Here is a 25,465-nt window from a genome sequence, read left to right as displayed (position 1 = left end):
TTTTAATTATTTATTTTAATTTAGTTGCAAATTAATTATCTAACATTATATTAGATTTAGGATCTAGCGCCGAGAGCTACTGTAGTGACTCCGGCGGGGCGATATATACCTTAGCCCTCTGACTCACGAGTCAGTAAAGGTAACCCGAATTGCCAGAGTTTGATATCACCTTAGTCGAAGTCAGTCTTTTACAAGACAATCCCTTCTACTCTAGCCTACGGTATCCTTTGCGCTCGGGGGTCCCCTTTTTCCTTATCAATTTTCCTTTACTTCCCTATCCTAATTTCCTTTAATCTTAAGTTGGTCCCACCTTGTAGGATTGCGATCCGCAACGTAACGTCATTTGCCATCGGGCTTTTGTGTTGGTGCACCAGTGGTGCTCTTCTCAGTGTTGGTTCCATCGGAATCTGGTTGCGACCGATCCGTTGTTGGTACTTTGCCATCGGGTAGTACGACGGTGTAGCGCTGCTACGTTTTCTTCTTTCCCGACGGGCTACGTTGCGACGTCCCCGTCGAAGACCTTATCAAGGGTATAAGGTGTACAAGGCGCTCTTCGAGCATTGGATTTACGACCCATCGGACCAGGTTTACCTAGACACCCCTCCGAACTCGTCGAGCAGTTGCCTTTACAAGTCTCTACCACCATTTACCGATCCCGGGCTGGGCCCTTCTCTTTGCCCCCCCTCTATCAGGGATCCGAGCTACTGCGGGCCGCAAACCCGCTTGAAGAGGACAGGGAGCTTCGAACACTCCGTAGCGCTGTGCCGTTGGCAGTTGTTGTTTTTGTTGTTGTTGTTTGTGTTGGACCGTCGGACCTTGGTCTCCGCCTGACAGGCGCATTGCACTACAAAAGTGGTCTCCCGACCTAGAATTGTCTACAGGAAACCCGACCTAGAATTGTGTCGACGACAGTCTCGGTCTGGAGACGCACTACAAAAGTGGTCTCCCGACCTAGAATTAGTTCTGTCTACGACAAGGAAGTGGTCTGGGTACGGAGTCTCTTTTTAATTTTTTTGTTCGTATCATTTTTAAGGTTCGTTCGCTACGCCGAACGATGTCAACAAGCGCACCCGGGGACGTCGGTCCCGGGGCGAGCGGGAGCGGATCGGCACGGGCGTCGAGGATCCCGAGGGGTCCTCGCACCCGGAGCCAGGCCAATACGGCCACGGATCCCGGAGATCAAGAATCCCCTACGGAGATTGCCGCCGACAAGAATGACCTCGACGAGAAGTCGGAGAAGATGGGCAGCGAAATTCGCCGAGAGAATAAGAAAATTCTCGAGGATGAAATAGCCCTATTGTAAAAGCAACTTGAGTTGCAAAAATTCCGAGTTCCACACGGCGTTGAAAGAGCGGACCGCGCGCGTGGGACTCGTTGAAAAAAAATGGCGACGGGACCGACGGCATCGAGCCGGAGGTCCTCGCTTCATTGAAGCCTTCGGTCAAGGACGCGAGGCGCGACGCGAATCAAGCTTTGGAGTCCTTAGGAAAATTTAGAACAAGCATCGATGACCGATTCGATCGCGCCGCGCAACGTCTCAAGGACCTTGAGCAGGCCGCGGATCAAGCTCCGCAAGGATCGGACGACGAGCCGCTCCCTTCGGGTAGAAAGGGCGACCGTCGGTCGAAGAAGGACAAAGCCGCTCGTCAGCGGAGCTCCAAGTCGAAGCCCTCGAAGAAGGACAAGCGACGTACAAGCAAGGGCCACTGTAGTGACGATCCGGAGGACCGCGACCCACAGTCGGAGTCGCTTGGTCCCTCCGAAGATGGTAACGGCGGTTCGTCGAACCATTCGGGCGATTCCGAACGCCGTTCAGAAGAAGGAAACGGAATTTCGTCAAGCAAGAAAATTTCCTCCAGACGAGGCGGAGTCACTTCGTCCGCCTCGCGGAGAGAAAATGACGCGGAGCCCGAAGATGTCGCAACGCGGCGCGGGCCGTGATGGGAGGAGTTGGAGGAGCTGAATCCGACCAACTACCTCTTCAACAAATTACTTTCGTACCGAACGTAACGCTTGCGGAACCCGCAGACATATTTGTCAAGTTCCCGGCGGACCACCGTGCGAAAAATCAGGAGAGATATTCCGCCTAAGGTGAAGAAGGACAACACGTTCACAGGTGAGGACGGGGCCCTTGGGTTGGATTTTTTGGCAAAGTTAGTTCAAGAGTTTGATACTCAAGAAGTGAACGAGGCGCAAGCGATCCGCTTGTTGCCCGAATTTCTAAGCGGCATCGCCTTGAGACAGTACACTTCGGTGTCTCAGACGGCCGGGTCCCATCACGGAAAGGTGTCCGTTTGACCAGAGGCCGTACAGTGGTTGTTGAGGAGTTTGGCAACCGACGAGGCGATCCGTCAAGCCCTGTTCGCATTGCGAGAAGTTCAGCAAAGACCGTCTGAAGACGAGATGGAATTTTACATTCGCCTAACAGACGCGAGTAATCGCTGTGGGAATGTTTATTCTATGGAGGAGCAGATGACCATGTTCATCGAGTTGCTAGATGCCAGTATAAGCCCATGGTCTCGCAGTATCGACAACATAACCGAGAAGTCTCATTTTTAAGAATGGTAAATTACGCAAAGGCGCATGGCTCGGCGAGCCGCGCCAAGGACAAGAAGACCAAGAAGGTCACGATTCAGACCGTCGACGTTCAGGGCGGGGAAGAAGCCGAGGGCTTCTTATCCCGGTCGTAAAGGTCATGCCGCCGTCCACTTAGCCGAGTCAATCTCCGCGTCAGATGAACGCGGTGTGCACGAACGTAGCGAAAATCATTATGAAGGAGCATTGGTAGCCGAAGGCAATTTTATTGAGCCATCGGAGGGCTACGGACACGAGTACTACGGGGCAAGCGGGTCGTCAAGTTTACCGACGCCCACGTACACGACGGAGTCGTTTTCAGAGCCCACGGATCCCGTGATGATGTTCCGGGGGCGCGGCCACACGCCGGCGCCGCGCATTCCGATGGGAGACAAGGGTACAACGTTTCGAAGGCCAGGCTGGATGGGAAGGCCGGAACATCAAGGAACGCCGCCGGCCCGTGGAGGACCTAGGCCGCAATATCCCGTCAAGAAGCACGGACTGGTGTGCTATCACTGTTACGAAAAGGGGCACGCTGCGCCAACGTGCATTCTTTCCCTCCGGGAAATGCACCGAGTTTTGGGAAATTATGAGGCGTTGTCTCCGATGGAGAGATTAGGGATACCATCGACGAGTTATCTGAAGGTCAAGAATTGGTTCGATTCGCAGACGGCGAGCACGCCGAGTGCTTCAACGCCGAGGCCGAACCAACCCTTCAGAGGGCCCGCCGCGGGGCCTGCGTCGTCGGACGTGAGAGGGAACCCGGAGCCGCAGGGAAATTAGAGAGGGGAATCTCGAGGGAGTCACGAGAGGCGCAGGTTCAACGTACTGCGTCCGGGACTCAGTCCCGTTCCCCGTCTCTAGCAAGAAGGGAAGGCCTCGACGAGGAGGTAGTTGAAATAGAGGGTAAGCCGAAGGAGCCGACTGTTGTCAAGAAAATTCTAAGTCGAGACAAGGATCGTCCGATGGATCTACGAATTTTCGTAGGCCCTGGTACAGGGTTAAGAGACAAGAGTGTCCTGACAAGATCTTGGTCCTCGCGCGAAAAAACTACAAAGTTTACGCGGATATTGGACCAACGGTCGGATTGATGAGTCGAGTGTTGTCCGTGTTGGACACAGGTGCCGGACCGAATTTGGTTCGAAGGTCGGAACTTCCGGCAGGAATGGAAATGTTGGTGTCCTACGGACCGACCCAAGACATTGGCGACGCGAACAATAGGCCACTCCGGACTCTCGGCACAATTAGGATGCCTGTGAGGCTTGGAAAATATGTGGCCGCAGCCGAGTTTATTGTATGCGAAAAACTAGCCGTCCCGCTAATTCTAGGCGCGGACTACTGTGACCGGTTTGTGGAAGCAAATTATCCAAGGAAGAAAACGGTTGAGTTGGCGGATTTCTCGGAGGTTCCGATAGTTAGGCGGTTCTCAACAAGAAAAGGGAAGAAGAATCTCGTCCCGGGAAAGGACGAGAATGATGGAAAGGGGGAGCGAATTTCCCCTCAGGTAAAAGTGGCAAGAGCCACGACTATCGAGCCAGGGACGCAACGCGTCGTGGAATGCACCTCGAAGAGGGCGGGCTTGGTTTTGGTTCAGCCGTACTCGTCGTTGTACGAAAGGCACGGGTTGACGTGCACGAATGGTGTCGTTCCGGTTGAGCCTGACAGGCCATTTCGTTTACTCGTTGCGAATTTTAGGACGTACCCTGTCAGGGTGCAAAAAGGCCAAGTGGTGGCAGAATTATTACCGCACCCGAGGGCCGCGCTCGAGAGCAAAACCACCATTGGTGAAGTTCTCGGAATTCAATAAAGGAAGAAGGAAAATTTTCCTAATTCCACCAAGACGCCTAAGGGCGAGACAAGCTGCGAACCGTCGGAGCAAGCGCGCGAGGACCAGCCAGAAGAACGGTCGAGTGGGCTCTCTGCGACGGCATCGTCGAAGCTGGAGCAGCGGATTGAGCCCCCACCGCCGGACGTGGAGGACCTCGACCTGACCGACGTGCCGGAACGGCTGCGCGAGCGGTTCCAACGGATGTTGAAGAAGTACTCTAAGATGTGGGATGGGACCCTTTGTGAAATTAATACCGCGGTCCACCGGATCGAGCTGGTCCCGGAGACCAGGCCCATCGCACAAGCTCCCTACCGAGCCGGTCCAAGGGCTCGGGAGGTCGAGGACGTAGAAGTACAGAAGATGTTAGAAGCAGGAGCCATCGAACCAGCGCAGTCAGAATGGGCGTCGCCCGTTTTATTAGTGCCCAAGCCGGACGGATCGATGCGCTTTTGCGTGGACTACCGCAGGTTAAACGCGGTAACGATGAAGGACACGTACCCTTTACCGCGCATGGATGAGTGTCTGGACTCGCTTGGTGACACCAAGGTTTTCTCCGCGTTGGACGCGATCTCGGGATATTGGCAGATGCCTATCCCTGAGTGCGACCGCGACAAGACCGCATTTTCGTGTCACTCAGGACTGTATCGCTTCTTAAGAATGCCCTTCGGGCTAACCAACGCGCCAGCGACGTTCCAGAGAGCAATGGATATCCTGCTCTCTCCGTTCCGTTGGAAATGCTGTCTGGTGTATCTGGATAACATAATAATTTTTAGCAAGTCGTGGGAGGAGCACATCGTGCACGTGGATGAAATACTTTCCGTATTGGAAAAGGAAGGTGTCAAGCTCAAGCTTCGCAAGTGCGAATTTTTCGTGGAAAAGATCAAGGACCTGGGCCACGTCGTTCGCCCAGGTACGCTAGAAGTCGATGTCGCGCGAACCGCCGCGTTGGAAGAAGTGCAGTACCCGCGAACACAAACACAGCTTACAAGCTTCCTGGGACTTTGCAATCACTACGTGGTCAGAATACACAGGATCACTGAAAAGCAGTGGTCCCCACCATCGTATTTGTACATTATTTTTGACCCCAAATATTTATATTCTGATTCAACATAACATTCGTATCAATTTCCAACCTTGTTTTCGTGCTTTACTTTTGCGTACCACTGATTAACATTATAATTTCTGATGAGCTTCATAAACGTTGCTGCGCCACGTGGTCAGAACGCTGCTCTGGATTAGTATAAACGTTGCTGCGCAACGTCGTCAGAACGCTGCTGTGAACAGCCACCCCTACCGAAAAGAACAGACTAATATATTGTGTTCTCCTGTACTAATTTCGAGTTAATGGAAATTGGTTAGAAGGGTAAAGCCTCTATACATTACGTTGAATTCAAAGTGCCAAATGTTGTGCTCAAGACAAGATCCGATCTCAGATGTGCTGCATGTGCCGCACACTTCATAGTTATAGGGCAGTCTCTGGTGCGGTGGCAACGGCTCGGGCGTCGACGGCGGGCGCGGCAGGTGCCGCTGAGATGCCGAGATGACGGCCGCCGCGGCGATGCGCCCGACCATGCCTGTGCGCGAGACGCGTGTGGCCGTGGGCGCTTCGTAGGCGGGGCTGTCGGCCGGGGCGCCGGACGGGGCGACGGGCATGGGTGGCTGCGGCGTGATGTGCCGGCCGCGGCGGGAGTTAGAGGGAGCGGTGGGATCGGCAGGGGCGGCGGCTGCGGCGGGGTCGTGCATGGTGTAGACGGGGCGGCGGCCGCGCTTGGAGGCGGCGGCGGACATCGGGAGGGTTCGGGGGTAAGGGGGGACAGAAAACAAAGGGGAGGTGGTATGGTTTTCGGTAGGCGTCTGGGTTTGGGGGGCGGGGGAAGGCAAAGGAAGGGGGTCCGTAACGCGTAGAGGAGAAAAAGAGGGGAGGGATGGGTGCAACTGGATGGATGCAAAAGGGGTAAATTTACAGTGCCGTAGACGGCGCGCAGGATCCAGCGCGTGCGCGTGTGGAGGGACAGGGCCCGTTTTTGGCGCAGAAGAGCGCACGCGGCACGGCACGCGTGAAAACGCGTCTCCTTGGGAGATGCTCCCGCCCGTTCTATGACGCATTCCCACCTCCATCTCTCTTCACCCCATTCCAACTGCCCACACCAACCAACAAAGTCCTCCCCGCCTCCTTTAATGAAAACCCTCTCTATCTCCCACATCTCTCTCTAGCTAGCCCAGGCGTCGCTTCATCGTCGCCGTCTGCTCGGGCGGCATTACTATCCCAATATTCTTCCGCCCTTTCCACCGCACCACCTTTTCCAACACCTCTTCTTTCCCGTCCACTTCTCAAACTAGCTCCCTCAACTCTACGCACTCGATAATATCAAAGCCCAGCGCCGCCTCCTCCACATTCCGCGTCTGCGCCACTTTAATAGTCATAACTTCCGAAGCAGCTCCAGTCCCTCGTATATTACACGGAACGGACACGTCGTGTATGTGCTTATCCCTACAGTCTTCGATGTACCTTGGCTTCCGCCTTTTAAAAAACGACTCTACACTCTTCTTGCGCCTGCGCTGCGCCGCGGAACTTACTAGCTACGAGGGGCTTCCAAGGTTGGGGGTGCGGGGCGAGGAATTGAACTCGCGACCAAAAGAAAAGGGCAGCAGGGGAGTGGTACCGAAGCACACCACCCCTGCGAAGCCCTTTTCTCCGTCGCCCCGCCTTTGCATGCGGCGACTACCGACCTTACTGGCAGTCGCCAGTAGTAAATTTCCAGCCCTTTTATACCCGACACCCGACACTTGAACGTGATACCCGACACTTAAACGTGTACACGTAGAGCTGCAAACGCATAATTCCCCACGGCTCCCCTTAGTGAAGATCCATGCCACCGACCCGTAGTCTTCAGATCCCGCCCCTCCTACTACAGCCCTACAGCCCTCTTCCGCAACGTGCCCCACTTCCCATTGCAGCCCTCTTCACCAACGTGCCCGGCTGCAAGCACCCGATGCTTCCTTAACGGGGGATCTTCCTCAATCGCATCGCTCTTTGCGCTGACAAAACGTCACTTGCGGACGGAAAAGTCGACCTAGTACTACCGCTCGGCAGACTCGTACGCGATGTCATAAAAGCGCTTGTTCTTAAATGTGAGGACATTGTAGACATTGTACAGGACTCCCTCGTGGTAGATGTTATCAACTTCGGGCGCTAGTTCGGGTGCGTGGGAGCGTGTTACGCGTGCGGCACAGGCCCGCCCGTGCGCAACGTGCGGTCTCATGTGAAATCCCACCCTCATTAAATTTGTCCAATTTTAACACCGGACAGCGGCGTCGGTGTGGGGAATCAAGCCAGCCTCGCCTGTCCAGCAATGCACATGTCCCCCGGTGAGCTGTAGCCACCCTCCTTTTTCGGCCTAAATTATCGGGAGGCGGCGAGAGGCGGCGGTGGCAGGGCGACAAGATGTACGTATGTGCTGTAAAGTTACAGTACCTTCGTGTCGTACATGTACACGGGCTGCGTGCGCACTTTGCGCACGTGAGTTGCACATTTCGTGCGCTTTTTTTTCTTGTTAATTTTCACGTGTGGCGGTGGATTGACACTGGGCGAGCGGGGCGCTGAGGGGGATTGCTGCATTGCCTGCCCAATGTCGATATTTTCTGCCAATGTTCAGCACCCGTCCGTCGGTGCGACTGAGGGCATTGGTGTACGCAGCATACTGTATTACAGAAATTGTGACTTCCAGCCCGGCTGTGGATTCGGAGCATCTGGCGTCCGTGCAAAGACACTGCTCTCGGATCGGGTTGCTCTCGCTTATCCGCCCTTCGGCAAATTTCTTTGCGCGTGCTATGGCGAGCACAGCTCCACTGAGCGCAGCTCCACTCGCCGGAACCTCAATCTACGCATCTCCTACGTCCCCTCGCACACAGCGCATAACGACCGGTAAGGAAGGGGCAGGAAGCATGTGCGAAAAGAATCCTTCCATATCAAATTTCACCACTCCCCATATTACTTCAACAGCTTCCTCTGTCAGATTCTCTCTTCGCGCGTCACCTCCAGCTCCCATGACTTGCATACATTCCGTTACTACCGCTTTGGCTGCCCCGTTTTCGCGAAATGCTGCACTCCGTGAATACAACTTTCTTGAGCTGTCTAAACTTTGCAGCCCGAGCAACGCAGTCCGACAAATGGTGAGGTCTACGCTTTCAAGTCCCTTCATTACTCCTTGCAGAGCAAATATGTACAACCGCTGTAAAGGTTGATTGGCTGTTATGCTGGCGGGTGAGGATGACTGTTTGTGGACAGCATCCGAGGGCCAGAAATCGTTCCAATGCTGCTTTAGGGCCTCAACCAGGACTTCAACCGCTGCTACACAAACGTTCTGCTCTCCTCCTTGTTCCAAAGTTCTTTTTGCTAATTGGATCCCTGATTCCGGAGAGAGACCAGACCCGATAGAAAGTTGTTCACGTATGAGTCGCAGCGCTGCGTGTGCAAGTCGGGTAGACCTCTGCGCTGATGCAAATTCAACAATTTCTCCGATCGTATTGGCAGCGAGGTCAGGCGCATCTGTCGCCATTTGACGGGAACACGCTGCAAGAATACTTTCAATTGCTCCCAACATCCCACCCATAACACCACAAGCTAGACTTCGGGTGTCATCGTCAAGTCCGCTCTGAGCGTTCGAGATTTGGGTCTTCAGGCCAACCAGCGCGCTCACACAGTACCGCGTTGTGTCTTTCCCAACAGATCTCCAAAATGCATGTTTCGCATTTCCATAAACACCATCCATACTCAAGGCCATCGTCTTGAATAATCCCCCTCCCCGAGCGATGGCAAGCATAATTTCCCATTGGTGTAGGTTCGATGCACTTAGCGCCGACGATGCCTTCTCAAAGTCTCGAAAGACTGTTACGCAAAGTCGCTGCAAGCCGGATTCACGGACACTCCATTCCTGTGGACTCCATTTCAGCGGAAGATTTGTGTTCGGGTCACGTCCGGGAACAAGTGCTCATCGATCCATTACTGCTGAGCCTAGTGCCGCAACGGTGTAGGATGAAGTGGTGGCAATCATGCCGACGTCGATAAGGGGGCTGCTGTGATACAAAATTTTGCGAGCGTGGCAGTCAAGTGAAACAGTTAGAAGTAGTGCTGAACAGATGAGCATGTCTGGGCACTCAGTGGACGAAAGAATTCCTTTTGCAAGTGGAATCAGAAAGGCACCACTTTGTTGAACAACTGCAGGTGGGGCTATAGTTAGCGTTTTCGTTAGAGATGCAGTGGTTTGAAGCAACAGTGATCTGAGTTTGGCTTCTCGCTTCTCTACAGAAGCTTTCAGCAATTCAGGGACCATTTGGAGAAGCGGTTGCAGTTGCTGTGAGTTATTGGGGAACAATGGGATTATACTGTACGCGATGTTTGTGACTGTGCAAAGATCTTGTACTTCAAAGGGGGTGTATATCTTGCTTTGGACAAACTTGTGACCCAACGTTTGACGGGCGTTGCAAACCATCTCATAAACCTGACTACCGACCTTCTCCGGGTGCATGTTAGCACATGTAACCAATGTCTCGATACACTTTCTCGTGTACTCTGCTCTGCTGCAGGGCATTTCGAGATCTTCCTCGTCGTCTTCGTCAGGTTCTGCGTTAGCGCGTTTTGAGGAAGCCAGAAGCACCGCAGACATCGTCGTAGGATCTCTCGCGACATCCGCCATGACAGAAGCCTCCTCATCCCATCGATATATATTCCGCAGCGTCTGCATGTCACGGGGTCTGGCCTGTTGCGGCCACGTAAACTCTTCTTCAGCTCCGTCCAAAGCCTGCAGAACTGGCCCATTCGTAGAAAACATGCATCGCTTTGCGCACAAATCAGCCACACTCGTGTAGACTGAATTCAAAAGGTCGTTCGAATGAACCTCAGCATCCTGAATCGCGTCAAAAATACCAAGCCACGCATTCATCGCACAGACAAAGTCGCACGGAAAGTCCTTTGCCCATCGCAAAGACACGCCCATCAAGCCATTAAGTAGCCTCTTGACGACATCAAAATTCGTCCTCATTGCAATAACACGGCGGGCCACAGCTTCTCCGTACGCCGTGAGCTTCCTCCGATACAAAGAAACGTCCTCCCCTTGCCCCAGCGCGACCTCCCCAATGATCAGGTGAAGTCTTCCATCCTCCACGGTACCGCTACAGTTACTGTCACCAACTCTATATAACCACCCCGTCCCACATGTACCCTGCCATCACTAAAATGTTCGGCCCTCTCAATCGTGATCAAATTCGCCCAGATCACATCCACCTCACTCACCCCCAACTCACAGTAACTTCTCTCTCTCCCTTTCCTAACATAATATCTACCCTGTATCTGCCTACTCTACCTCTGAAACCTCAGACATGTCGGGGAAAGGTTTGATGTATTCAGTTTTGTATCTGATATCCGTGAAAATTGATACCTTTATTATTCATTGGAAGAACTCATTGCCACCTCCAAACTTCTCTATCAGATTAATTCCTAGAACTCACATTTGAGCATTATGATCCCACATTGTGAGTTCTTCTCGGACAGGGTAAGCCTTTGCAAGAGTACACTCTCCCACGACTCAAAACGTCAAGTATCGCGTGAAATAAGTAGTCATGGATATACTGTAACATGAGGCAAATCACCCCTCATTCCTGTTTCTGCTGCTACCCTGAAGAAGGTGCTCGAAATTAAACTCATCATCATCATTGGAGTCATCTTCCCACAATTGATCCTGAGCCTGTTGCATATTTTCGACACTTTTACCGGCCTCTATCGCATTATCTCGTTCTGAGGTACTTGTTGGAAAAATTGTGCACAGTTTGTCGAATGCTGCCGGAGATATCCTTAGGATTTGTGCATCCAATACATCTTCCTGTTTCGAAAGACCTGGCAGGAAGTTTAAAATCCGCACACGAGCCATGTTGCTACCGTTTTCTTCGCTTTCCTCGTATTCATCATGGTTACTATGCTGTGGCTGGTCTGCTTCATCTTCCTCTGCTTCGCCCGGAAACAACAATGTACCGCCGCCACTGATATTTTGTTCCTGTACCCCTTCATCATCCTCCATGGTACGCATGGTAGACGGCAAAGCCAAATGACTCCTGCCGTTGATAACATCGTTGACAAACAAACGAAATAGCAATGCAGTTCGGAAAACTGTCCGTAGAGAGCCTGAATGACTGCAAAGGAAATCAGTCACGTCTTTGCCTTGGGTGTACGCTAGAAAGAAATTTAGAGATACTACAGCAAGGTTAATTGTGCGGTGCATACGTTTGCGTTGCGCTGGCTGAAAGCCTCTCCTCTGTCCGCCATTTTGTAGTAAACCCTCACCCACAAGAACATCGTGCTCCAGTAGAACATGTAATTCCAACCGAGAATCACTCATTTCCAGCAAAAGGCATTTGTTTAATGCCACCGCGTTTGTCGGACGTAACTGCAGATGTAATTTGATCCCCGATGTTGAAATAGTGATCTGGATACTTAAACGATAACTTCGGGGGCTGAAAGCCTTCCGGTATGCCTCGTCGCGACTCCCACGGAATCAGCATGAACCCAAGATCTTCAAAAAACGCTTCTTGGCTGCAACTCGGGACTCCCTAAAAAAGTCGGTCACCATTGCGTACACACTTTGAGCGATGTAGATGGCCTCTCGTCCCTTCACAGTTTCCACGATGGGTTTGCGGGGCTTCTCCTTCGTTTCTACCAGTTTTCTTGTTATCTTCAGTATATCTTTTCCGACATATCCAGTCTCTAGCCAGTGAGGCATTTCACGCTGAGGATGGCGGTGTTCATGACTAACACTGTCTCTGTGATCGTTTCTCCCGCTGTATGAAACGTCAATCCTCCGCCTTCTAGCACTCTCGAACAGCTTCTTTCCGTACCTGAACTTGAAATCACAATGCACTAGCGCCAATCCGCATGCAAACGCCTTTTTCGTTGCTGTATTGTTGTGGCCGTACAAGAACGCAGCCATAGCCAGGTGTGTGTGAGCTAGTTTAATGCCAAGGGACCAAGTATACTCCATGAAGTGACATACGCAACCTGTAAGAGTTTCTGACAGCAGAGAAGAGCCAAACACGAACTCTACTTGCGCTCCCAAGGAAGCATTCTCCTGTTCCACGAGGTCTTTGAAAGCCCATTTCGAGGTGAAGTTGGAGCTTCTCTTCGATTTCTTCCGCAAACCAGAACTTGAACCTGCCTTCATTCCTAACATGCCATCTGTAACGAGATTTTTGACAGAATAAACTTCTTGTCGTAGATTTTTGATCGCACTTTCGACTGTATTGAACTTGGTTAAAATAGTTCTCTGAAGGTTCTCCAAAAATATCCTAAAAGACGGGTCGGATTTATGTTGAGCGATTTCGGACGTTCCAAGAACCCTTCGACGGTCAAGCACTGCATTGCGATTCGAATGCCCACCAGGGGGTTCGTTCTCTCGTTCACTCATTTGCGGGAGTTGCCTGCAATTCCTATGTATAGCTTGAAAATCACGGATCGGAGCTGTTGAATTGCCAAGGACACCTCCATCTCGAATGGGAAGGTTGTCTCGGTTCGAGTGCACGGGAGTTCGCGGATTAGGAAGAAAAATTTCGGGATCCTGCTCTAGTCTTGGCCGTGGTTCCTCACCTTCTCTTGTCATGGGGGGCTGTGTTTTCATATCAGATGCGTTAGGGACATTTTGAAGCTCCATGGGAGTTGGACGTTTCCGTCTCTCCGCATGGCCCCCATGGATGGGAGGTGAGTCACTTCTGGGAAATATCGACAGTGCATCGCTCCCCGTTACCTTTCTTCTCACTCCTCTCTGGTAGCTTGGGCCGGCACCGGTAGAACGCTTCTGCCCTGCCTTGTTTGTGCGGCCACCTCCACCCTTACCCGTCATTTTGAAAATCAATGCTCTGGACTGCTTTGCTCTTGATCATGAAGTAATGATTTAGACCAATATGAAACTGGAGGGGCTCTTGATGAACGCGAGCAGCGTGATGATTGACGGGCAGGGCGACGTTTGTGTCGGGGATGGAGAAGAAGCGGAGGCGGAAGAGCGGTAAAAATGGACCTTAAAGTACTTTACACCATTCCTCCCCACTTGCGGCGCGCGACAAGAGCCATGGAGCCCACCTTTTAATGCTAAACATTGCTGTAGACTTCTCAGATTCAAATTTCGTTTCCATTTCCAGCGAAAAAGTCTTTGTATTTGTCGGTATGTCGTCCCGTTCTTATGGGGCTACCATACCATCCCACCATACAATGGCATATGTTTTTTATTGTCGTCCGTTTCGACTTTCTTCCTCTTGCATCTCTCCCGTTTCCACTTTCTCCCTCTTCCAGACACTGTTGTGCACATATTCGTTGATGTGCAGAGTCATTCGGGTAACAAGTCATCACAACGAAGAAGACCTCGGCCAAGGAGGGACGTTAAGCGAGCTAAGGAGCGGTTTAGCTGGATTGAAAGATTGCCGCGCTACACAGATCCAAACAAAGTTGCAAGTCCAGCCGGTTTCCTACATTCTATTGAAAAGAACAAATCTGGAGCTGAAACTCAATCTTTTGACGATTTAGTGAAAAGAAGGCTCTCCTTCGATTCAGATCAAGACGATCCCAATGCGATAACGGAAAATCCACTTGTTGAAACAGAGGGCACCACTCAGGATAAGGAAAGGGACGAGCATTTGGCATCCATCTCTAATACAAGTGAAGATGCTTTTATCGATGGCGCATTGCCTCCTTCCCCTACTTCAGGTGTGAGCGCTTCTTATGAGGACATACCTTTGGACCGGAGATGCGTATCAACGTGGCAGCAATTGTTGTCATTGTTAGCCGTCACTGGTACGAACAGGTTCACGATTGATCAATTCGAATACTTCCGGGACACAGTTAACTGGTTACTTTGAAGATATGCGCCCCACGAAAAGCCTTTGCCTTCATACTCATCGATCCAGCGCAATCTTTTGCCTTACTTGGGGCGAGAAAAGCTTTCCTGTTTCTCGGAGATGTGTATTTCCCGTCGACTTGAAAAAAGCCGGTGCCAGGCAATCGACTTCCCTAGTATCGCGTTCCGATTTATCTGTGGATCCTCATCCAACTTCGGCTGTAGCTGAGGCCGAAATTATTCTACCAAGCTCTTGGGCGCGGCGGGATGTATCATTCAGACCCACGTGGATGCTCTTGGAACAGGGATGCTTGGCTGAAGCCAAAGGTGGTGTTCTCGATCCGGTTTTCACGACGGCTAACAGAATTCCGATGGTTTCAAGAAGGAATTCAGTCTTGTGTCAGCCCAACTCTAGTGCATTCTCGAAACAACACGGAGACTTTTCCCGTTCCTCTTTTTACAAGGTTGGAACATCTGTGAACATTGCAATGTCAAGTACGCCCGGGCAACGAGACGGGTCTACAGACAGCGGCAGATATTCTTATCATTCCGTCAGCGGACTCTCTTTCACAAGGGAAGAAAGATCCCACTACCTTCTGCCTGCTAACATAGGGAAAACTGTACTGGTGAGCTCCAAGTTCAAACTGAACGCCGATTCGGACATTGGCCACTTCTGGGGCCCTGGAGGTGAGGAATTCATGAAGGAGGGCGATCTTTGCACTCAGCTGCATTTGTCCATATCAGATCACGTGTGCTTTCTTGCACACAGACTTTGCAGCAATACTGGAACAACATGGCCGATTGAAATTGTTTGGATTCCAACTACCAACAGCGACAGAGAAGGACGTAAATTCCAGTGGTGCAGAGCATTCAAACAGATGGTATCTGACGTTGTATTAAATGCAAAGCAACAGAGTGGCCCATATTGTAACTCATCGCATGAAGACGTACTTGATATAGGCACAATAGGAGTTAGAAGTTATGTCGATGAATTTCAATGCCCATGTGACAAGTCTACTGGTACGCTGCTGGATGGTAGTCGTTTCTTTGTGTACAGAATACTACTGTACTCGGACGGGTTCTCTCAATACAAGGAGAAACAAGGTTCTGCAGGAGGAATATACATGCTTCCCCTCAACTTACTACCAAGGCATCGCACTGGCCGCAAGTCGGTCAGGTTGCTCGGACTCACTCCCCCGGGAGTAGAATCCAGTGAATTTTTGCGCATCATATCAGAAGATCTCGAGACTGCAGCAACCGACGGTATTAAAACTGTTGATGGAGCCGGATTGCAATCACCGTTTTCATCCAAGTCGTGGCATATGTTGCTGATTTTCTCGAAATTGCCCATGTTTCAGACTTGCTCGGCCACAATGCTGATGCAGCCTGTCATCTTTGTTCTTTTAGAGTTCAGAAACTTGATCTAGCACAGTCTCGTCATGGCTTTACCACCGAAGAGCACAGCGCAGATTCTTGCAGCTTTCGTTCAGGTCCACGAACAGATGCCATTCGTGGGGCGAACATAAATGAGAGGGAATTTTCTTCGCTATTACATCACCTTGGTATGGAGCAAGAATCATCCCGCAAGGTTTCTGGTAGTCCTTTGCTGTTGCTATATCAGAAACTGACGCGTGCACAGTCCAGCGGTAAAATACCGATCGCAAGTTGCGGCCATCCAATCTTTAATGCCATGTTCGACCCTTACCGTTCCGTTTTGGTGGCACCTGACCAGTTGCTGTCTGGTAACGCTATCAATATTGTAACAACTTGCTTCATGATACTTCATGATGAAGAAGCTGTTCGACACGTTGAGTCACGGGTTCGCGAGGCGCTCCGAGCAAACAATCTTGTGATTCAAAACAAATTGTTTGATTTCAAGGGTAAGAAGCTCTTTTCCACGTCGATCAGCGGCGTGTTCTGCACACTTGTCCTTGCCGACAAAGTTCTTCAGGACTTTTGCAGTGAAAACATGGATTGTGGAGCAGGGCAGAATGATGAACAATCAAGTACGCTTCTACATGCTGTAAAATGCCTACAACTTTATTCAGCCCTAGTAACAAAAACGTATTGGTATCCAAGCCTTCTTATCGACGGGAAAGAGGCGGTGAGGCTGTTCAACTCTGATCGTGGTCGGGCGAGTACCGTTGAGCTACAGGACATGTCTCGTCAGTACGTTTCCTTGTGCAATAAGCTTTGTGGTCAGTCTGAACTAGCAAAGAAGAACATAGACAAACCAAACTTGCACAGGCTAATCGAGTTGTATACTCACTCAGTTGCGGCGATGGGTCATGTGCGCCATTTTGGTGAACTCGTCTTTGAGTTTGCCCATCAGCCATTAAAGCGAGGCATTTCCCGTTCTAACAGAAGAAATCCCCATTTACAAGCAGTACAGCATGCACTTTCTGACAACTGGCAAGACCGTCTTGCGGCACTAACAGAAATGATAGTGGAGAACCCCTTATCACAGGAACATAAAAACGACTTCTGTACATTCTTGACCGGTCAGAAAAGTACTCCATCGGAACATCTAGACACTACCTCATTCGAAAGCCAGCTGACAGAGGACTTACTAATCAAGCCGTTGTTGCGTAAGCTGGTAGGAAAAACATCGCCCGGTCCGCGTGGTGATTGGTCACATTCTAAGTGGGTTCTGAACGGTACAGAAAAGACATCGACGTCGCATACAGGTATGATGAAGTTGCTCAATCAGTCAGTTATTCTCCAATTCGATGGCGAGCGCAAAGTAACATTCTTCAAGAAGGCGCGCCGGTTTAAACAAAACATATTTAGGTCGAGCACATCTGGGCATTCATATCTTCACGATTGTATTCGTGTAGGAAACGCCATTCAATCGCTTGTTCGTCATGACATGACAGGAGACCTACTCGAGGAGCAGCCGAGTTTTCTTGAAATGGAGGGCAGTCCGGACAATTACATACTTGTTGTTTTTGCTGTCGAGGCATTTGTATCTTGGAAGGACCACCAGTCTGGTGCTGGAGAATATTGTATCGAGAGTTCTCCATTCGTTTTTGTGCGAAAATGCACATTACATGAGGATAGAACCTTACACGTTCCCCCTGGTACACCATTAACCTTACTAAGACTGACTGGAAATGTGAGAAGGGTTGGGCTGATACATGCGTGTTCTATGTCTTCACCAGAGACCCACTGTCACATCAGTGAAAATGTCGGCGTGATAACGCACGCAGCTGGACTTCTTTCAGGCGAAAGGTTCTATTATCTTACAAAGCGGCAAGGATACCCTCCACGAATGGGGTAAATTATGCATATCTCACAGCCGATAGAATTGTGGGAAACGGCCAGTCCGCTATCGAGAGAGTTAGCCATTTGTGTACGTTGATAAGTAAGTAAAGTAATGTGACCATGCCATTCATGTTTTTGGATGCCATCAAAGGCGCCTTTCGTTCTTACGTAGGGGCGGTTGGGGGTGTTGTTTGGATGTGAAGGGGTGGCGCGGGGACTGAGGGTAGACATTTGTGGGTGAGGAAAAGATGTGTGTTTGGATTGATGAGAGCAGGATGGCGGAGGGCAGTCAGATTCGACACAAAGAGATGAGGTGAGCGTTTGCGACGTGCCTGGCTGGCCATTGACGTTTTTACATTGGCATAACTTCAATCCTTTTCATTCTATGGTTCTCTTCACCATGTTCTGGGTTACTGTTCTTTGAAATTCCTCTATGATATGCTTACCCAGTACCACTAATGAAGGCCAGCTCATCTCTAAACAGCCCAGTGCCTCATCAGGATCTGTCAACGTCTTAGAAAGCTGTTTTGTTTTTCCCGCGGATGTCCGATGCCACAGCAAATGAAATGCACGGTCTCCCAGATTTTCTGGTATCCTGTTCCCGTGATAGGCAACCTTGGAGATCTTCAAGGCGTCAGAAAGCATCATACTTTTTTTCTAGTCTGTTAGCGTACGTTCTGTTTCGTCGATCGAAACACATGTTCTCCTGGAAAAGTAGCTCGCACATTTTGTCTGTGGCTGTGCAAACTTGACTTCCCGCAACTCGAAAAATGAACATGGATTTTTCAGCCAAAGTCCCCCCTAGCAGCCGAAAGGCGCTCTGGTCAGACACTTCCATGCGCCTCATTTTTCTTCCCTTCACCATGAAGTACTGTAGATCAGAGACACTTGTGAAACCGATGCATTTACCAAGACAGCCGAGAGAATCAAACAATATCGTTATTGTTTCTATGTCGGAGCGAGGAGACTGGGTTTCCTCGTAGGTTGGGTAAAATGTTGCCGTGGGAGTCCGCATTCTGAACACGCGGCATATTTGTTCCATTTCAGCAAGAGTGCAGCCCGTATCTGCCCGTAAAGCTCTTGTGAAGCACATACCAATATGTCTTCCTTCCTGCGCGACGACATCCGTGACTGCAGTTCGAATTCGTGCAAGTTGAATAGCTCTCTGGCATGCATTTGCCATTCTTTGCCTTAAGAATCCAAAATCCCGGTCAGAAATGACATCACTTTCGGTCTTATACCGCAGTAATCTGGAATAAATGCCGCTTTGAGCACTCAGAAGCCTTTGAATCTCATCCACTCTCAGTTCCAGAGATGCTACACGAGATGCAGTTCTGGTATATTCACATAGACTAGTAAAGCAGTTCCGCTTCGTGCAGGAGGCCTCGAGGGCGCTGTAATCATCGTCCGAACTCGAGATTCCATCATCACACTCGGAGAAATCTCGTTTGTAATACCGCCATTGTTGCATGCACAGTAGCGTTCCGTCATATTGCTTATGCTGCAATTTGTTTTTCATGAAGCGTGCGCTCACACCAGATCACCCATGCCGTAGCCTGCATCATACTGCACGAGGGCAACGAACTCGCCTCTTCGCCTCCCAACTACACTCACTTTCCCCCTCCACCAAACGTCCTTTTTGTTGTTCTGACCTTTCCTCCTTCCACTCTCCACAGTAACGTCAAGAATCCAGAGAACTTCAATGGAGTCCCCTTCCCTTAGCTCGCGCATTCCAGTTATTGATTATGACCGTGCGGAAACCCCCAAATCGCCCCGTCAGATTCTCCGCTGATAAGCAAGTGTAGAAGAAGCAACCAGTATCCGTGTAGATTTCCAAATGGAAGAAACAAAAGCAGATCTGTGTGTATTCCCTGATAGGTACCGAAGAGAAGGAACCTTGGATCGATGGAGAGGGATATGTGGTGGTGGCAGTGGCGAAATCAGAGATCTGGGAATCTTGGCTATCGACAGAAGCAGAAACACGGAAAGTAAAATGGGAGAAATATTCAGGTCAGAAAATCAAAAATCCGAGCGTCCAAGCGCAACCGGCTGATAGAAAAAGGCCTTGGTCGGGATACAGGTCGAACGCATGGACTACCACTACGTGAGGTTTGGAGCTGATACCGTTTCAACAACATGCGCAACCGGAAATTTGTGACATGCGGGCATGTGTAATACGTGTCACTACATCTACTCGGAGTGCACTGTACACGACGCCGGGGGTGAGGGCAAAGGTCGATCTCCCACCCACCGTATGGCAAGTGCTCACTCGCACCGTCGGAGCACCACTTCCGTCCTCATCGCTTCCTTGTCTCAAGCATCATCGAATCCTTGCATGACGGACTTACTGGAAAGTCGGGCGAGTATTTCTCAGCTCTATCACACTATTCACTCGTTTTGCCTCCAATTTGCCATTCCGCCTCCCACTTTCATCTCTATCGCAATCAAAACCCGGTCTTTGCAGTCCTTGTAGCAACCTCCTCTCTCCCAAAGACTGCTCGCCATGAGCGCTGCTTTTATGCTGGCCATACCTCTTGTCCCCTCTCTTTAGCCGCCCCCACCATAGAAGGGCACCGCCACTTGGTCAAGCGTCCTCGTCCTAACTAATCCTAGAGCCGCATATGCCGGATTCAAGTCCTGACATTTTGGATTGCGTTCTCACCTTTTTTTGTACTCATTGCGAACCAAACTACGAGTTGCCCTGCGTCATGACACCGCAGCCACAATCAACGTCTTCGGCCTTTGTCATTTCTTTTGGACGTCGCATTCTGACAAACACGCGCTCCGTCGACCATTACACTTCAGTCGTAGTAACAAAACGATACTGTGACACAAAGGCCCCGGCAAGGGTTGTCGCCATCGGCAATGAGTGCGATATAGCTCAATTGTACGTTGAAAGCGAGGACTTCTGGGACGATTTAGAAGATCAAGTCGGCATGGATAATACAAAACATGCCTTCCTTCAACCCGGCTCTTTGCCGCAGCTCCAAGATTCAGTTCTCGTTATAGGCTCCGGGAATCAAATCAGCCGTTTCGAAAAGCAAAACTATGTGCATGGCCAAGGAGACCTGCTTGCAGTACATATTGACACGGCGGTAAGTCTATCCGTTTCCATAGTACTTGATTTTTCAATGAGTTATTGCTTCGGCTTTCTTACTAATGCCTTTCTATTTCCTTTGGGGACCATTTTGGATGTTTGCCAATAATATGTTCCCGTCTTTTAATCCAGGAAACAGTGGCGCCCCGGTGATAAATGAAACCGTGAGGTTGTAGGTGCGTGTCCCAAATCTTTCGAACCGTTACCGTTGAAACGCAATGGATCGATTGCGTCAAGTGTACATGATCATCCTGACTGACACGCGATGGGTTTTGTTCGGCTATTCAGGAATTGCTTTTCAAAGCGTGGACCCCTTTCAAGCTGATTCCGTGGGCTACCTCATTCCATACTGCGTACTGCAGCATTTTCTCGACCACATAGCCTGTCATGGTCAATATGCGGGGTTCTCATTTTGCATATTTCGCTGGCAAAGAATGGAAAACCATCATTTGAGGAGATCTCTTGGAATGGCCAAGGATCAGTCTGGGATTTTAGTCAAGTGGGTTGCAGAGATTTGCGAAGCGAATCGGATGTTACGAAAGGGAGATATTATGATTCGTGCGGATGGAATCTTCGTCTCGAACGCTGGGACAGTACTATTTTGCTCTGGGGAACGCATCAGTTTGACTTTTGTGATCACCAGCAAATGCGAGCACTCGCACATCCGCAGCCTGAGGCTGAACGAGAACCTTAATGCGGTCCCCGAGCGGGCAGGGGCTGGTGGGGCAGGTGGAGGCACGCAAGGCCGCAGCGTGGTCGTTGTCATCATCGAGCAGGGCAGGATCGCGGGCTGCGCCGTCCCCATCGCGGGCCAGCCCGGCACGGGGAAGACCGCCATCGCCATGGGTATGGCCCAGGCTCGCCCCAGAGACGCTCTTCACCAAGATCGCCGTCAGCGAGATCTTCTCGCTCAAGATGTCCAGGACCGAGGCCCTCACGCAGGCCCTGGGGAAGAGCATCGGTGTTAGAATTAAGGAGGAAACAGAGCATATCGAAGGCGAGGTTGTGGAGATTCAAATTGATATGCCGCTCCCGAGGTCGTCAGCTGCACGGATGGCGAAGAGTGGCAAGCTTACGTTGAAGACCACGGAGATGGAGAGGGTGTATGACTTGGGTACCAAGATGATTGACTCGTTGCGGAAGGAGACAGTTACAAGTTTTGATGCCATTACTATTGATATGGCAACGGGAAATATATCAAAGCTCGGGCGAGTTGCAGCGACGGAAAGAGGTTGTGCCCGTCGTCTCTCTGCACTAAATTGATGTCATCAATTCACGGCAGTAAGGTTTGTTAGCATTATTCGCTGGTGACACTGGTGAGATTAAATCGGGGGTGAGGGAGCAGATCGACGTCAAGGTTGCGGAGGGGAGGGAAGAGGGGAAAGCGAAAATTGTGCAGGGCGTTCTTTTCATTGACGAGGTGCATATGCTTGATATTGACTGCTTTTACTTCATGAACAGAGCTCTCGAGTCGGACCTCGCCCCAGTCCTTGTGGTGGCGTCGAACCGCGGAATCACTCGTATCAGGGGGACCACATACAAGTCGCCACATGGCATTCCACTGGACTTGTTGGATAGGTTGCTTATTACTACCAAACCATTCAACGAGAACGACATTCGAAAGATCTTGCAGCTACGCAGCGAAGACGTGGAGATCATGGAAAACGGACTAAACCTTCTCACGCGTATAGATCTGGATACCTCTCTGAGATACGCCATGTATCTAATCACCTCTTCAGGACTCGTTTGGTCGAAAAGAAAGAGGATATAGGTAGACGTGGAGGACATCAAGAGGAAGTACACCTTGTTCTGGGAGAGAGGCACTGGAGAGGGTGTGCTGCTGGGGCAGGTCCACGGCCTGGGAGACGGAGGTGAGACAATGTGGAAGGTGTTGCTGAGGCTGTTGGAGGGGAGCTGCCAGAAAATAGCGCGGAAGGAGGGGTCTGGGCCGTAGGTAGACGGAAGCGGCAAGGACGAGCTGGGCGATCTTCTGGGCTGGGCGGAAATCTCGGATGGACAGGACTACAGGTGTGTTTTGCGGTAAAGTTGTCGCCGACGCCTAGGACCGTTCCGTCACGGAGGACGCGGCGGGAGTTAGAGTTGTACTGGACGTGCCTTTGGCGGCCGTCGGCATTTGAGGAGGGGTGGGCGTCGGAGGGGGAGAAAAGGGCGTTTCGGGGGGCCACGCAGAGGATGGAATTCAGAGAGAAGCGGGTGGGGGAGAGGGTTGCGAGGATGTCGGCGAGGAGGATGCCGTCGGTCTGGAAGTGCATGAGCTTGTCGACTGCAGTCGACGCGATGGGGGAGGGGAAGGCGGATGTGAGCGTGATAATGAGAAGTGGGACTCCGTGTGGATGCAGGCGGCATCGCGACGGTCGTGGGGGAGGGCGGCAGCCTCGCTGACTGTGAGGGTTGAAAGGGGGTCATCGGAATGGGGAAGGGGCGAGGTGGTGATTTAGAGGGTCTCGGGGCGCGGTTTGAGGCATTGGCCGAGTGGTTGGAGGGTTTGGATGAACTGCCCGGAGGGCAGCTTCGTTGAGGGTGGTGGCGGGGGTCAGGTTGTGCAGAGGGGAGGGGCGGGATGAACGCGTACGCAAGACGAGTGTGGGCCGGAGATGGGTCCCGCTGGGAGCAAGGTATCTGCGGTAGGCAGGGCCTCTTCGTAATGTTTCTGGCGAGGCTCGGTGAGGCACGGGATACAAAGATCGTTGAAATGGGTTGTGAAAAATGGTGGGGTATTGGGACTGGATGAGTTTTTTACAAGCCCCAGAACAATTTATGGTAATGTGGTCATTCAGTAAAATTAGTCACACTCACCGCTACTAAAGTCGCCGAGAACTCCGCAATATCAAATGAATGAAACAGCACCACGACCTCACTGAAAAGGTACGACACTAAAAACTGAAGCAATAAAGTAATCAATCTGAATCATGAGCACTAAGTGCCCTGGATGTCCATTCAGACTGCCTGGCTACGTTTAAGAATTAATAATGCACATTGTTTGGATGACAACTTTGCCATTTTGCATCATTATTGGGTCATAATGGTATAATGGACAGCTTCAGTTCACTCAAATGTTCTCTGGTACCATACAATCTATGACACAGTGCGCTCCAAGCGTCAACGCAGTGCATCATGAAATCGATGACCAGACATTTCATAAGATAGGCTGGCTACGTGACATTTCGCATCACATCACAGAACATTCAATTGAACGTCTGATGCGAGAAATTTGCGTTTTTAAAAATATATATCTTACTCTGCTGCAATGACAAAAAGAGTGAGAAAATACTACTCTTATTGAGAATCCCCAAAATTTTAGGATTGATTTTGGAATCATTCCGACCACTATGATAATCGCCAGCATTACTGAATCATTGTTCCAAAGTCAGCATCATAGGCGATGCATACTATTATATTAGTAACAAAATTGACTATATGACTTACAAGTGATGTCTACCGCAGGTTCGTTCCGCATTATGCGAAAATTGCGCAGCCTCTAAACCAACTACTGAAGAAAGGACAACCGGTCCAGTTGGAAGGATTCGACGAACCGTGCAAGAAAGCTTTTCATAAGCTCAAGGACGCCATCTTGGCACTGCCGGTGTTGGCGCTGCCGAAGAAGGACCTACCCTACTCGGTAGATACCGATGCAAGCGACTATCAAATCGGCGCTGCATTATTTCAAACGCACCCGGATGGGCAACGCTAACCCATCGGGTTCTTTTCAATAACGTTAGCCGCAGCAGAGAGAAACTATTCCGTATCAGAAAAAGAATGTCTAGCGGTAATTTGGGCCGTACAGACTTTGAAACCATATCTATATGGGGAGCACTTCATTGTGCATACCGACCATGGCTCATTGAGGTCGTTGATGAACGTAACCGACCACAGCGGGAGATTAATCCGATGGAGGCTCCGCCTCTCAGAATTTGATTTTGAAATCAAGTACAAGAAGGGCAAGGCGAATAGTCAAGCTGATGCCCAGTCAAGATTACGGACCGCAGGAGAAACCGTCGACGAAATCGACGACGAAATCCCATGCTTTATGGCCGAACCGGCCGAGGGTACAGTGAAGGACGAGGACAGTTTTGACGCGTTAGAAGACATCCTCGCTCTTGAGGGGGGACCGCCCCTGATCGCCTCGATCAATTCCAAGCTGTCACTCCGGAGGAGCTCATTCGCGAGCAAGCCGTCGACCCTTTCTGTACCCGGATCAAGGAGGAAATAGACGCTGGAAAGACAAGAACGTTCACAACGGAAGCTGGAGAATTCGAAGGAACTTTATGCCGAGACGCGGCTGAGTTCGTACAGGCAGTGATACCGCAGTTACTGAAGGACCGAGTCCTAGGGCTGAGCCATTATGCCAAATTGGCAGGACACCCAGGCAGCAGGAAGCTACATAAGATGTTGAGAAGATCATTTTATTGGCCTACGATGGCCCTGGATTGCTACGCTGTAGCAAGGATTTGCCCAGATTGCGCCAGAGAAAGGGTGAAATTACGGAAGATTACGAAACAAATGAAGTTGTTCACACCCAAGGCTCCGCTGTAATTTGTCGCTATCGACATCCTCGGAGAATTAATCACAACGAAAAGAGGAAACCGCTACATCCTCGTGATCAGCGACCGATACTCAAAATTGGTACGAACCGTACCACTCAAGAACATTACCGCGGCACACATAGCGCAAGCTTTTGTGCACCATTGGATATTCTTATCTGGACCCCCTGTGAAGCTGCTGTCCGACAACGGGACGCAGTTCACGGCCCGGTTCTTTCAAAACATCTGTCAATTTTTGGGCATACGCAACGTCTTCACGACGACGTAT

The 25,465-nt window shown here is 50.7% G+C and overlaps 2 protein-coding genes across 2 annotated transcripts; both read left to right on the top strand.

Moving 5' to 3' along the window:
- Positions 1–20,159: 20,159 nt before the first annotated feature.
- Positions 20,160–21,603, top strand: CHC_T00001466001 (hypothetical protein). The gene is made up of 2 exons (XM_005712601.1): positions 20,160–20,673; positions 20,924–21,603. The coding sequence occupies exons 1-2, from the start codon at positions 20,160–20,162 to the stop codon at positions 21,601–21,603; spliced, it is 1,194 nt and encodes a 397-aa protein (XP_005712658.1).
- A 458-nt stretch (positions 21,604–22,061) lies between these two features.
- Positions 22,062–22,406, top strand: CHC_T00001465001 (hypothetical protein). Its single transcript, XM_005712600.1, has one exon. The coding sequence runs from the start codon at positions 22,062–22,064 to the stop codon at positions 22,404–22,406; it is 345 nt and encodes a 114-aa protein (XP_005712657.1).
- The last annotated feature ends 3,059 nt before the right edge of the window (positions 22,407–25,465 follow it).

This window comes from Chondrus crispus, genomic scaffold, assembly GCF_000350225.1.
Source record: "Chondrus crispus Stackhouse genomic scaffold, scaffold_10, whole genome shotgun sequence".
In the NCBI taxonomy this organism is placed as follows: Eukaryota; Rhodophyta; class Florideophyceae; order Gigartinales; family Gigartinaceae; genus Chondrus; species Chondrus crispus.
The sequence above is the reverse complement of the archived record's forward strand: the minus strand, read 5'-3'. Positions and strand labels throughout refer to the sequence as shown.

Bases quoted from the DNA above. Each gene is read 5' to 3' on its own strand.
- CHC_T00001466001 (XM_005712601.1), top strand. From the start codon at position 20,160: ATGCCGGATTCAAGTCCTGACATTTTGGATTGCGTTCTCACCTTTTTT. The intron at 20,674-20,923 runs GTTATTGCTTCG...TCGGCTATTCAG, and splicing joins AGTACTTGATTTTTCAATGA to GAATTGCTTTTCAAAGCGTG.
- CHC_T00001465001 (XM_005712600.1), top strand. From the start codon at position 22,062: ATGCTTGATATTGACTGCTTTTACTTCATGAACAGAGCTCTCGAGTCG.